This window comes from Strongylocentrotus purpuratus, unplaced genomic scaffold (assembly GCF_000002235.5).
Source record: "Strongylocentrotus purpuratus isolate Spur 01 unplaced genomic scaffold, Spur_5.0 spur5_scaffold_13, whole genome shotgun sequence".
In the NCBI taxonomy this organism is placed as follows: Eukaryota; Metazoa; Echinodermata; class Echinoidea; order Camarodonta; family Strongylocentrotidae; genus Strongylocentrotus; species Strongylocentrotus purpuratus.
The window spans coordinates 24614674-24629599 of NW_022145598.1; the positions used below are offsets into that span (position 1 = coordinate 24614674).

General features: G+C 35.2%; 1 protein-coding gene and 1 long non-coding RNA gene across 2 annotated transcripts; both read left to right on the forward strand.

Annotated features, from left to right (window-relative positions):
• The first annotated feature begins 696 nt into the window (after positions 1-696).
• LOC100889883 (GREB1-like protein) lies at positions 697-3340 on the forward strand. The gene is made up of 2 exons (XM_030983216.1): positions 697-850; positions 1769-3340. The coding sequence occupies exons 1-2, from the start codon at positions 796-798 to the stop codon at positions 1942-1944; spliced, it is 231 nt and encodes a 76-aa protein (XP_030839076.1). The 5' UTR covers positions 697-795; the 3' UTR covers positions 1945-3340.
• Positions 3341-11749: 8409 nt separating this feature from the next.
• On the forward strand, positions 11750-13839 carry LOC105442506. Its single transcript, XR_972430.2, has 3 exons — positions 11750-11833; positions 12992-13078; positions 13761-13839. It is a non-coding gene; the product is annotated as an uncharacterized LOC105442506 (long non-coding RNA).
• The last annotated feature ends 1087 nt before the right edge of the window (positions 13840-14926 follow it).

Here is a 14926-nt window from a genome sequence, read left to right on the forward strand (position 1 = left end):
ATAATTGCAAAACTATTATTTCTCAAATTATAATGAGTTTAGTGTATATAAACGTAATGGCATGTCAAACCATTCAAAAGGGAAAATGACCCGATTCTGATACTAAAATCTATTGCTTGTAAATATACAGGATAGGGGTTAATTAACAATCAAAGAAACCAGACTTTCAACTTGAAAAACTCCCGGAATGATATTAAGAACGGCATTTGTTCCCTCTCGAAACGCCGAACATACCCCAGTGTGTGCAGCTGCATATACAATAGCGTCTTATTTTGTTTACAAGCGATAGATTCCTTTATTTTTATATCGCTGCATTTGTCATCAAAATAAAACCATGCGTGGGGTTTAGAGTGAGGCAATAGATCATACATTTAGCCTGACGGTTGTGAAGAGAAAGAACTCAAGAGAAGATGAAAACACAGGCACTGAAAATGTGTGAGATGTCATGGGGCATCTTCTGCTTGTGCAAGTCATGTCCATACTGTGATCTCACACATCTCAGCAGCGTTCGGAGAGCTCTTCAGGTGCTATACCGGGGCTGTATTTAAGCGTTTTGTAATTTATAATAATCGTTACTTATGTTTCCAAGCATTGAATTTTGATAACCTTGTCGAATCAAAGTTTCAACTTTGCAATAATGAAAATAAAGTTCGTTTTTAAAATCAATGAATATCTACTTTAATATTGTCATGTATCCCACTGCTTGTCATTTTTCCAGTGCACTTTGCATCGTCCAGTCAGCAGCCATCCCAAGACTTGATTGAGAATACCCGGTTCAGTGGCCTTCTTCTCTTCATGTGCCATTCAACAATGGAACGGGAGTTCCTCAAGAATTTCAAGTTTATCAATGGTGAGTTCACACTTTCAAATCATCTGGGTCTGCCTTAAGTTGTACTTGATTTATTGTACTCACAACCACTATTAAAGAGAAGGTTGAGTTCTGAAAAGAGATGGACGATAATTTGTGAGCATTATCATTGTTTCTAAGCAAGTGGGGAAATATATCAGATAAAAAATGTTCCCTGAAAAGCATGGCTCTTCAAATGCCTTAATATTCTAAATATGGCATGTAACAACATGAAAATCAGGACAGATTTTTATGCCACATGTTCGTTTAATCCAATATACATATTTCTGTGTACAGTGCTTGTAACTTTACCATGCAAGACTGGGCTAAATTTCCTATCATTTTGATAATTCTAGAACCCTGCAGTACACACCAATACTTATATGCTAGATGATCAACCTTTTCTGATCGATTCCACACCGTTTCTTTTACAATGCAATCGATGACCAGACCCAGGTTGAAATTCCCATAGAAACTAGTAGAAACCAGTAAAGACATTCTAATGGTTTCTACTGGTTTTCCAGAAACCAGTAGAATCTAATGGTTTTAGGAGGAACTTTGAAGTAAAACCAGTAGAAACCTTTACAAACCAGTAGAGTCTAATGGTTTGAAGACCAGTAGAAACCAATAGAAACCGGTAGGATCTAATGGTTTGAACATGGGTGTAAATATGCTAAGTCAAACAAGTAGAAACCTTTACAAAACAGTAGAGTCTAATGGTTTGAAGACCAGTAGAAACCAGTAGAAATTTGTACTGGTTTTCTCTACTGGTTTCTATGGGAATTTTGACCTTTGGAACTCAAGTTCATCTTTAACTAGACTGATTATGCGGGATGTATAATGTACATATGTTAGTCATTTGTATGACTTACATGATGAGTGCTTAAATGCTATAATAGTGACACTATTTCTTTTCCCCAGGTGCTCGGCTATGCCTGATCAGTTCAGATCGGAACTCGCTGCGGCGTCAGGTCGTCCAACTAGACCTAGAGGAGCAGTGGAGATTCAGACTACGCGATGAGTTTCAGACGGCCAACGTAGCCGCCGAGCAACCGCTATTCATGCTGACGGGACGGCACGAGGAGGAGCGGTCGTAAGACACAAGGAGAGACGCTCGTAAGACACGAGGAGAAACGCTCGTAAGACGCGAGGAGGAGCAACCATACTAAAGCCGGGGTAATAACTTTGGAGGGCCAGGAGCGTCAAGTCTTACAGACAGATGAACTTTCACTTGCCATGCTGCAAGCTTGTTCAGATCTATTGCCGTAGCTTTCGCTGTTGCTGATGCAGTCCTACGAGGTAGTAGAGAGTACTGTAGAATAGGATCTTGAACCGAATAAAGAGTTTTATGTCTTAAGTCTCTGTTTTTTGGTCACCTTTGTAGTGAGTGAAGGGATTAGCATTGTTTTGTAGTGGCTCTCATGTACAACCTGTGTTTGGAAACTGCAGAGATAAAATTTGTAATTTATTAGTATGAAAGGCTGAGTGATTTGTCCCAAAAAAATTATTACATTTGTGCACAAAATTGCTTTATTTAATATTCTTGTATTATTCCATGGCATGATCATTTTACTATATGTAATATTCAAATTTCACAAGAAACAAAAACTATAGACCAAGCATCTTGAAAACCTTGAGAAAATTTGCTCTGCATGAGCATAACGTAGGAATGTGAATAATAAACTAGAAATTAGTGAGAAAGTTGTTGAATGAAATACTTCTCTAAACTTTTTCTTAGTACCGGTAAACTTTTTTCACTTGATATAGAATTTCTGACCTTATATCATCCTTTTTTGTTGTTGTTGAAACTACTAGCAGCTATCTAACATAGTATTTACTAATATATCAGTGATGTGTTCGCACTGAAAACCAGAATTGTACAGAGTACATTTTAGTTTGTTAAGGATAACCATTTTTATAAGAAAGTTATCATATGCAGTCTCACTGTGAACAGAGCATGAAATGTTCTCTAATGACAATAAATATAACAGGCAATTATTCTTTGCCTCTTATTTTTTACTATTTTCTCTTCGATATTGATGGTGAATACATGTTTTGTGTTCGCATTTGCATATGAAACGATTTGTAAATACTTAGATTATTGCTTATTCATTTCTTCCTTTGCATGTATTTAACAGTTAAGTATACATTTTTACCTCATTTTTTCTCTGTTTTCCTTTACTTTATGGAGGGAGTTTTTTTTGTTATAGTGGAGTATGCCCAAAGCATAGGACCACATTTGATTTAAGTGTTTTACATTCAAAGTGTATTAGGAGTATTTATACACACCCTTCATCCTAGTTTGCAGTGGGGGTGGGGCGGAAGAGAAATTGGTTTTAGGGTCTTTATTCTGAAGTGTGATACCTTACTGATGTAAATCTGTATTTTGAGGAAACCAGTGGACCAAAAACATTCATTATTATACCGAGGAATATATGCGGGTAGAAATATACTAATAGGGTTCTAACTGTAGATGTAATAAGACGCTTAAATGGAAAAGAGTGTATGCATGGAACTGTTAGACAAATTAAATTTTACGACATTTGTTCTCTTCCAACGTCCTTTGCATTGCAACAACATTAGCCAACATTGATTAATCTTGTTACATGTCAGTCTTATAACAAGTAAAGTTAATTTTTCATACACCCGTTGATAGTTCAGATATGACGATAACAAAAACCCTGCGTTTCTTTAACATGTAAATGAATTGCAAAAGCCTGCAACAAAGGTCCTATGTGTATTCACGTAGCTCTGTGTTATGTGAAAGGTTTTACATTTTATGTTATTAAAAGATGCAGCTTTTTACCACCACACTTCTTAACAAGGCTTAAAGAAACAATTTTTATGAAACAAAATTTTGTGTATATCGCTCAAGAAAATTTCTCAAATTGCCAAACTTGTTGTGATACACTTATTTTGAAGCATATAACCATTAGACCTTTCACAAATCTTGACTACTCATATCATGAAATTTGCAAAAGTTTTATGTTTTGCAAGCAATCGTTTTGCTTCAAACGTAAATTTCACACCCATAAAAATAGTGTCCCCATTGAGTTCACTACAATTGCCAAGCGAAATAATACAAAATTAAATCGTGTGTAAACAGGTTTCCAAGTTTCTTACTGGTGCTAGTTTGAAGTAAGTCAAGTTCATTACCACAGCTGCAAAGACATTCTACCTCTTAAATTTGCCAATGTTGTGGACTGAGTCCTTTGGCTTTTAAATGGAAATTTTGAATTCTGATCACTATGGATTTTTATGTCACTGTTTTTTAAATTCAATGAAAAGTATCCATGAAATGTTTGTGCAAAAGGCAGACCAGCAAGAGATAATGATTTTTTAAATGTCTAATTGATATCGGGTAGCACGTGTATTCCTCAAATTGACTCCACATGGCCAAATTTTATCGATTATTTTACCTGAACATTTAGCAGCAAAGAATGATAAGATGTATATTTAGCATGAATTTTAATGACATACAAGTTTTAAACGTCAGTGTGGCAATTCAAATGTAAATATCCAAATAAATTTTGGATTGCGGAGCTGAAAATGTTTTGAAATTCGATGGAATTGAAGGATGATGGCACACAGTTGAAAGTGAAAATACATGCATCATCGTCCTCCATTAAGTTGAAATAATTTTTCTGATCTCTTTTCATGGAATGATGGTAACAGTATGATTATTCTGGATAGATAAAGTTGACATCCTCTCAGAACTTGACTGATCAATAATTGATCCATAACGATTGATCCTTAAAGATTGATCCGTCAAGATTAATCCTTAAAGATTGATCAATAATGTTTCTAGAAGATCCATGTATGAATTTTATCTATCAAGAATCAATCATTATTATCGTCATGAATCATATCATGAAAAGATGTAAGAACAAAAATGTATTCCATCTTCATAGGCCACGGTGCTTATTATTCATGATAATTAATACGATATGCTTACTTATACATGACTGAACCCACTATACTATACATGTTGTTCAGCCAGACATTGTCTTAGCCGAACTTTTTCTGGGCATTAACAATAACAGTAGCGTGATTTTTATTAACGAATGTGCAAGTTCAATGAACTTTGAAATGAAATTGTGTGCTAATAATGATAGGGATTGTATATGGGTTTTTTAAAAGGATTTTTACACCAAAGTCCACTCTTTTCAAACTTTTCGCTATCGCAATGCTCAAATTCAAGTGAATATATTTAGACTGTACCTGTAGAACCGTGGCATGCTTCTTGCTATGGTAATGAATTTAAAGAATCAAATGATTTTTTAATAAAAGTACATCTACTGATTTTATGGTGATATATATGAATGATTGCATTAACATTGCACTTGTTATGTAATTTGATAGACTTTTGAATATTCTGATTTTCTACCGTTGGTTGCGATCTCGTGTGAATTCCCTTTCAATATGAAACCTGATATAATGGAATGCACAATAGACCGTTTTACTATTATACACATGTATGGATGTTTCTTTCCTGGGCATCTAGAGGTATTCCATTAACCTGTTTTTAATGAATGAACTGCAATACTTGGAATCCAGTCTGCATACATAATTTGTTGCTATGCCGGGCAAGTCTCACTCAAGCCTTCAGGAGGTCAAGAACAAACTTTGTTTAAATAGTATGCATACAATTTGAATATGTTAGTAAACTGGTTTATATACCTCTCTTTAGTATGTTAAATAAATCTAGTCATCTGATTGGTCATAATGCCCGCCTTGGGGTCATGACAGGATGAAACATCCCCTTGAGCCTATAGAAACAGCTATGCCTCTCATAGCAGTCAATATATCTATACTATTGATGCATATCATCTGCTCGCTGCTGGAAGGGCATGACGTCACTGTAATACTGGTTAATTCCCCTCTTACTCTCAAGAGACAATATTCAATAACGATGGCATAACTTTCACAAAATCCTGTCATTTTTTAACTTCATGCATTTATTTTATCGATCTGGTTCAAATGACTTTTAAATCTTTTTGGTCAAACTATTGTAACGTTCTGTTTGCTTATTTGATTCACTCAGACTGTCGCTTGCATGTCACTATATCTCAACCAAAAAATTTCTTTCCTTCAAAGCTCCTTGATATAAAAGTGATATTTCCCTTTAATGTCAATTATTGTGTGCTTCAGACAAACTATCAGTATTACCATTACACCCATTTTTGTTGGTGACCTCTGTGTACATATTTTGTTTGTATATATCTTAGCTTCATTTTTAACTGTCTCTTTCCATTGTGGTAGTCGTGTGTATTTTTTTTCTTCTTGCCATTTTCATGTAAGTGTGCATTCTTTCATTCTTTTTCATTTCGTCTCTGTCTTTTTAAAATGTATAGATCTTATGAACATGCGAAATGGTTTGAATTCCTTTTAAAGGGTTGAACTTGACATGGTCGCAAGTACTTTTATGATATGCATGTGTCTCTTAATATATTAACATGATGATTTTTACGTCAGATGCTATTTGTAACTTGTAATGTGCTTGGCCCACGGTATCATTTTTTTGACATTGACTGTTGCCGACGAGAATAGCAGTTGTGTTGATGCACCATGTACTTTTGAAAGGGAAAATCGAAGACATTGTATGTATTATAAGGAGTGAATGCAAAATACACAATGCAAACATTGCTTTAATTAACTGATGCATGCACTAATTCCTCTCATATGGTTAAGTATCGAAGATAACAATGCAATAAAAGTCTCTTGTGCCATGGCATGAAATTGACAGTCTTGCTGTAGATCATATTGACTGCACACGGAAATGTGTATATGGGACTACACACACTCCTATTTTAAATATATGAATAGAAATCCTTCTACAATAAAATTCTCCCAAACTTGTGACATACAAATACAGTCAAACCTGTCTATAGCGACTGCCCAAGGGAAACACAAAAATTGGTCTTTGTAGACAGGTTCCTTTAGTACATGTTTCAATAAGAAACCATTTTAATGGGAAACAAAAATGTGGTCTTTGTAGACAGTCACTAATTTAATAGCAGGTTTGACTAATAAGAAAGCTCATAAATCGTTTTCTTTTCCATCTTTACCAGAACTCAACTCTCTTTTTAAATCGTTTATGACCTCCATTTAATGTACATGTTTTGGGCGAGTGACCAAAACTATGAAATTGTAAATTTAATCATGTTGCAAGCCATAAACTTCAGTCATTATTAGGGATTTGTGAATGCTTGAGATCATGTATTGTGGTGTTTTGTTGATTAACAAATGAATCCTGTTGAATTAAACAATGTAATAATATTTCATTTATCATTTACCATTCAAATGTCATTCCTTCGACGACATTTTGTCTAGAAAAAGAGGAGAAAAGTTACGAATATTACGGAGAGGAAGAGAAGAGGAAGACAGGAGAAAAAGAAGGGAGAGAAGAAAGAGAAAGAGAGAGAGAGAATTGAAAATAAGAAATGTTAGTGAAAAGGGTAGGGCTGTGCCTGAAAGAAGAGAGAGAGAGAGAGAGGGGGGGGGGGGGGGGGGGGAGGGGGAGGAGAGGGATGAAGGGAGAGGGATAACGTGAAAGAGAGTGGGTTCTCGAACCTTTTCTTTGGCGGTCCAAATGTGATTTCCATGTAAGCTAAACGGTCCAAAACATGGAATGCCACTCACCCAAAAATTCTTACGGCCAATCGTATACTTCTAAATAAGTAGAACAATGTTCAGTTAATTGCTGGAAAGCCGGACACAACATTCGATGGGATGATACACACAATGATTGAGTTTGAAACGCACTTCCAGTCAAGAATGGTAATCTGGACAAAAAACTGAGGATTTAACCCTTCACTGTATAGAGACTTTTGCTATTCATGGTCACCTATCTTTTATAATAATAATAATATTAATAATAATAACTATTTTTTATATGGCGCTTTTCAGGAGGGCCCTATCAAAGCGCTTTACAGATATATATTATTACCCCAGTCATCGGATTCAGGCTTTACCCGCACACAATGTATGCTTACCCGCACATTCTCCACTCCCTGGGGAGCATTCCAGCCAGGCGTCATTTTTACAAGCGCACACTTGCTAATCTAGCACATTAGCTCTTGCATCCTACTGGGTACCCATTTAACAATAAATAAATAAATAAATAAATAAATAAATAAATAAATTGTGTGAATAATCAAAGGTCCACAGGAATGGACGAAAGCTTACCTACATAAAACTCACTCTCCTCTCCTGAGAACAATCTTAAAGGTAATACAAAGTTTTGGGATATTTTGAAAATTGGGTGGATAGTGATTCTTCACAATTTTGACATATTTGGATGCCTCTGTGGATGTATTATAAACATTAGAAAATTTTGCCCCTGAAATACTTCTGCTTTCGAGAAAAATTGAATATAAAAATTTACCGGTGCTCCCGGTAAATTTTGATGAATTTCAAATAGCGACTACGGCCGTACGATGGTAGCTGCGACCATGAAAATCTCAGAATATGTAGTTGTGATATAATAATTTCCAAACGGGAATAGCTGATCGGTCGATTTTAGTCATGAACCATTGTTTTATAGCTTAATTCATATCTTGACCTTGAGAGGGAGCTATACAACATAACAAGTTTATTATTTACAATTTCATAACTTGAGACTATATTTTAACCGCGACAACGATCACTGAATATTGTCAGATCGCATATGCTTCCAATATGTTAATTTTAACCAAATTCATGACCCCATACCAAAACTTTGTATTACCTTTAACCAACAAAAAATTGTCTTACGGACCCACCTATATTTCTACGGATGCGTTCCAAGGGGCAGAGCCTTTGCCGGGGAGATAGTTCTGGAATTTTCAACAATTTAAACAATTATAAAGGATTAGAGTTGCCATGTATTCGATACCGTATCTAAGATGGCCGCCAAAATGATCGTCGGTCTCCTATGAATTAATGACCGGAGTGAATTACTATTTACAGTAAAATTTTAGTTATTGATAGGAATTAAATCATGTTTTTAGAGATTAGGACATTCATTGGTTATGGTTTGAATAATTACCACGGATAAGACTAGCCTTGTATTAGGTACTGTGACTAAGATGGCCTGTGATATTTGGCAGTTTTAACCTTCGATTTATTTACCACATGCTATAATGTTGTATAATTGGCCTTTGAATTGTATGCTCTTTCAAATTTGACACACGATCGTCAACACTATTTCCCCTCCTATTATCCAGGTTCTTTTCGATACTATCATCCACATTATCGTCCACACTTTTATCCACACTACTATCCACACTCTCATCCACACTATTATCAACACTGCTATCCACGCTATATTATTCACACTCTTATCCACACTCTCATCAACACACGTGTCCAAACTTTTATCCAACCCACCTGTCTAATTCATCCACCGGGGTTCCTCCCCCACCTTTCCCGCAGTAGCAGCCGTAATCGATGTAATCCAAGGCCGAGCGACCGGTGGCGCACTTAATCATACAACCGAACTGAAGAAGGTTCCGTTTAGTTCGAATGAGAACGGGAGAACCATCGTGAGACAAACCTGTACCAGGAGGGAAAGAGAGAGAGAGAGAGGGGGAGATGGAGAGAGAAAGAGAGTGAGAGAGAAAGAGGGAGAGAGAGAGAGAAGGAGAAAGAAAAGGAGAAGGGGTGGGGAGGAAGGTTGAGGGGTGGCGCAGAGAGAGAGAGTGGAGAGAGAAAGAGATAGATAGATAGAAAGAAAGAGAGAAATATATATAGAGAGAGAGAGATATATAAGAGGGGAGGGGTGGGTGACAGAATTTGTAAAGTCCCTTTCTTATCTTTAAATTACATTCTAAATTTTGTAATGTCAGTTTAGAAGATTATTATAGTAAAATCTCCCCTGAAAACTCAATATTGCTCTTCAAATGCTGCTATATATTTCAAGAAAAAGCTAAAAAGTTTAGACTAAACATTCTTGCCACATGTGTTTGTGTGTGTGTGTGTGTGTGTGTGTGTGCGTGTGCGTGTGCGTGCGCGCGTTCGTGTGTGTGTGTGCGTGCGTTTGTGTGCGTGAGTATGTGTTATGTTTTGGAAATTTGGTTAAGGAAATACACATTTGAGGGTTAGTTATTCATTAGATCAAAGACTAAAAGATGATTTGACTTATAAATAAATTCTAAGTAAAAAAAGAAAATTGCTTGGTGGACACAAAAAGATTTAACTATTATGGGTAAAATAAATTTGTTAAAAGCTTATGTGCTTTCAAATTTAAATTATATCTCATCTCTCGTTATTGTCTCTCATTGGGTATACACAGAAGTTGCAACAATTTCATTTGAAAATATAGGGAGGGGGAAAGATCGAATTAAACGGGCAATAAACTAGGATTATGACTTTGGAGGATTAAGCATGATTAATTTTGAAATGCCCGTTAAAATACAGCGCATAATTTTGATAAACGTCTGTTATATGGTGAGAAAAATTTCAGATGTAAATTGCTTTTTGATCATTGCTTACAGTTTATGGGTGGTAGAATTATTTTTGTATGTGATTATGATGTAAAAAAGTTTGAATTTGTTTTAGATATTCCACCATACTATACGGAATGTTGCAAGCATGGAAAGAGACAAATAATTTTAGATATTTGGATGGTTATATGAATCCATTTTTTTAAAGTAATCGGAACATATGTTTAAATGGAAAAAACTACATTTGATAGATATTTAACTGTTTGAAAGAGGGATTTTTCAATTTAATCACTTGTTTGAGAAAGCTCATGTTAAGTCTGTTCAATATGAAAGGTAACAATTTGCTAATGATTATTGACATTTATGATGCGATACCCAGGTTATGGAAGGATGATTCAGGGTTAATACAATTCCTCGAGGTTGATGTTATTAGCTGTAAAACTGATTTTCATTTTCTAGGTAAAAAAATAAAGTTTTTGGATGTGGGTTCAAGAACAAGTTAAGACATTACCACAGCAAACGTATGATTTGCAGGTAAGGGTTGGGCAAAACTATTATGAATTTATAGATAAAGAATTAAAAGAAATATTTGTTAGACCAAGAATTACTATATTCATTAGAAAACAAAGAGAATTTCAATTTGAATTATTTCATGGAGCCATATATATTAATGAGCATCTTCATAGATTAGGTTTTTTTTGTGATAATTCATGTTCGGTTTGTATTATCAGGAAAAAGATACATACAAACATTTATTTTTATCCTGCGGGAGCGTTTAAAGGATATGGCAGGCTTTAGTAAACCTTTTGAGTTAGATGAATTTAATTTAATTTCAAATTAAATATTTAGAATGACGAGAATGACTTCTACTATACACCTGGAAGATGAAATTATCTGTTGAAGATTTTTATGCAATAAATATTGCCCTGCCAGAATTGTTTCTGCTTTAGTTGCTTTTCTTCAAAATCTTTGCTTGATACACATTTCTCTTTTTACCAGCGTTACATGATGGACACATTCATATAACATTACATAAACTTTGGGTCTATAATATTGATTCACCATGAAGCTTGAGTACTTCTACTAAAGACAGTTGGCTATGCTTTTTATGCTTAACTCAATTTTGAGCAAACGTTATTGTTACAGTTGATAGGAGACATAGTTTCTGGTTTGTCACAAAAACTGCCCTAACTCTCTGGACGGACCCATATATGGAGAATCTTCCATTTGTATTCACAATTTTGTTTGACTTATACATAGCTTCCTTAGTTGGATTTGAACAGGGGTTATCAATCTCATTTTTGTCAATCCTCTTGTATGATCCAACTCAGATTTTTCTATGTAAAAAAAAGGGGAAAGTGCACTAGAATTCTATCATCGACTCAAAAAACAAAGGTTGAAAAAGTAAAACCCCCTAAACCATTATTCCACTTTGGATAGCAAAAGCAACTTGTTTCTCTTTTCTAATCAACAGTTGATACGTCTGAAGATGAATGCAGAATCCAGTTCTCGGATGTAGAAGGGCTTGATGGACATAAAGAGGGTTCTACAGAACTTTCAAGTAAGTTGTACGGTCATTTAGCAGCAGCAAATGGTTTATTGCCATTTAGCCCGGTGCCACTTGGTCCTTTACCTAGCTAACCTGTTAAATAGCATCCCCCTCTTTTTTCAAGTTTAGAAAATTAGACATACATGTACATATTGTATATACATGTACCGGTAGGTCTAACTTGACTTGGATCTTACTGATAAAAACTACCAATTTCACACTTTCTGTATAAAATTTATATACATTTAGATGGAGAATCTACCATTAGTATCTACAATTTATTTTGGTCTATATATATCTAGTTGGATTGGAACAGGGGTAACAGGGTTTTAATATTTAGAGTGAAAATTAGGTAGTGGACATACATGTATGCCACAATGAAGGGTAAGTAAATATCACTTATGATAGGACTTCGCTTTATTTTTTATTTTTTTAATGGGAAATGTCTAACATCCAGTTAAAGTTAAATGAATCAGTATACCCGGTAGGCATTCTGCAGTAGGCACAAATGAACATAGAGCTGAGATCTTTCTCTTTATCAGAGAGTACTACATCTAGGTTAAACTCGTAAATCATATTTTTAAAACCCTTGCTGCATGGTGATTATTTTTTTAGAGATTATTTTCTCCTTCACACTTGTAAAAATGTTTTGTCAACATTTTTTTTAGCTTTCATACCTTGATCTAGCTTTAAAGAGAGAGAGAGAGAGAGAGAGAGAGAGAGAGCAAAAGTTATGTATAGACCAAGCAGTAGATTTCTAGACTAGATGATTCCCATTCCGTCTTTCTCCTCTCATATATTTTCAGCCAACCCTCAGTGTGGCTCTGTGGCCATACAAAAAAAGAAAGAGGAAAGTCAATGTTATTGTCATTAAGGATTTAATTTAATTGTAACAATGCTGACTGACTGATTAAAAGGCTTTCTCAAATATACTTTTCTGCAGTTTTGGCATTTCCTAGATGAAAATAAAGCGAACATGCATTTCAATCTCTATTTTGTCAATCCTCTTGTATGATCCAACTTGGATTTTTCTATGTGAAAAACAGAAAATTGCACCAGAATCGTATCATCCACTCCCCCCCAAAAAAAAGGTTGAAAAAGTAAAACCCCCTAAACCATTATTCCACTTTGGATAACAAATGCAACTTATTTTTCTTTTCTAATCAACAGTCGATACGTCTGAAGATGAATGCAGAATCCAGTTCTCGGATGTAGAAGGGCTTGATGGACATAAAGAGGGTTCTACAGAACTTTCAAGTAAGTTGTACGGTCATTTAGCAGCAGCAAATGGTTTATTGCCATTTAGTCCGGTGCCACTTGGTCCTTTACCTAGCTAACCTGTTAAATAGCATCCCCCCTTATTTCAAGTTTAGAAAATAAGACATACATATTTTATATAGGTCTAACTTGACTTGGATCTTACTGATAAATACTACCAATTTCACACTTTCTGTATACAATTTATATACATGTAGATGGAGAATCTACCATTAGTATCTACAATTTCTTATGGTCTATACATGTATATATCTAGTTGGATTGGAACAGGTTTTTTTGTGTGGATATTTAGAGTGAAAAAATAGGTATTGGACATATGACACAATGATTGGTAATTAGATGTCACTTGTTATAGGACTTGTCATTATGGATTTAATTTAATTGTAACAATGCTGCTTGACTGATTCAAAGGCTTTCTCAAATATACTCTTCTACAGTTTTGGCATTTCCTAGATGAAAATAAAGTGTACATGTATTTCAATCTCATTTTTGTCAATCCTCTTGTATGATCCAACTTGGATTTTTCTATGTGAAAAACAGAAAATTGCACCAGATTCCTATCATCCACTCCAATAAAAAAAGGTTGAAAAAGTAAAACCTCCTAAACCATTATTCCACTTTGGATAGCAAATGAAACTTATTTTTCTTTTCTAATCAACAGTTGATACGTCTGAAGATGAATGCAGAATCCAGTTCTCGGATGTAGAAGGGCTTGATGGACATGAGGAGGGTACTACAGAACTTTCAAGTAAGTTATACGGTCAAATTAGCAGTAACAAATGGTTTATTGCCATTTAGTCCGGTGCCACTTGGTCCTTTACTAAGCCGGTAAAATAGAATTTATGTTAAATAAACCATCAAACCAAATACTTGAATCTACCATAAACCCAGTTGTCCAAACTCCAAATTCTGCAGCACGCAACGGTACCCTAGCTGTTTTAGAAACACACTCCTTTCACCCCTATACTCTGAAATCACTTCACTGGCTGCCAGTCAGAGATCGCCTTATTTTAATAATTTTTGGTTCCGTTTTCCATTGTGTCAAGGGTTCTGCTCCGTATTACAATGTAAGTCTAGTTCACAAATACACTCCTGTCAGATCTTTACATTCATCTAACTCTGATTCTCTCGTTGTTTCTAAATCTACAAACACATGGGGGGGGGGGGGACGATGAGCTTTTGCCCACGGTGGTCCTGCTCCAATTAGAAATTGCAGTTCTTCAGATTTATTCAAAAGCAATCAAAAACTTACTTGTTTAATGCGCCTTTCCATTGATTATTGAATTCTTCTTTTGTATTTCTACTCTTTATTTTTCTCACTTCTTTATCTTACTCTGCATCTTCAACACTCTACAGAGTGGGATTGGGATATTATAAATCATAAGAATTATTATTATATCACTTCATGCACACCTGGTTTGTCCACTAGCTAGAATACTGCATCTTGTCCAATTATCATTCAGCCTGTTAATAAGTAGGGCTAATTAATAGCCACTTTGTATCCAAATTTGGTCTATTACCACTCCTTGCCATAATACAAATGGTTTACACCCAGTTAGTCTAATACCCATTTATGGGTAGTTTTGCAAGAATCACTTCAGGAAATTTGCTGTCAGACTGGCAAAAATGACCAGAACTATATTTCAAGATTCAAATTTCCTCTGATAGTTGCCAATGTGACTATCTTGATTATTGGAACTTCTGACCATTCTCTGAGGGCTCGTGAGACTGACAATTATTATGTCTGATATGCTAATCAACATGAGTGTAGGTTAAGTAGTACACCTAGTTTATTGATTGACGCAGAGCCATATGAAAATAGTTATA

Bases quoted from the DNA above. Each gene is read 5' to 3' on its own strand.
- LOC100889883 (XM_030983216.1), top strand. From the start codon at position 796: ATGTGCCATTCAACAATGGAACGGGAGTTCCTCAAGAATTTCAAGTTT. The intron at 851-1,768 runs GTGAGTTCACAC...TCTTTTCCCCAG, and splicing joins GAATTTCAAGTTTATCAATG to GTGCTCGGCTATGCCTGATC.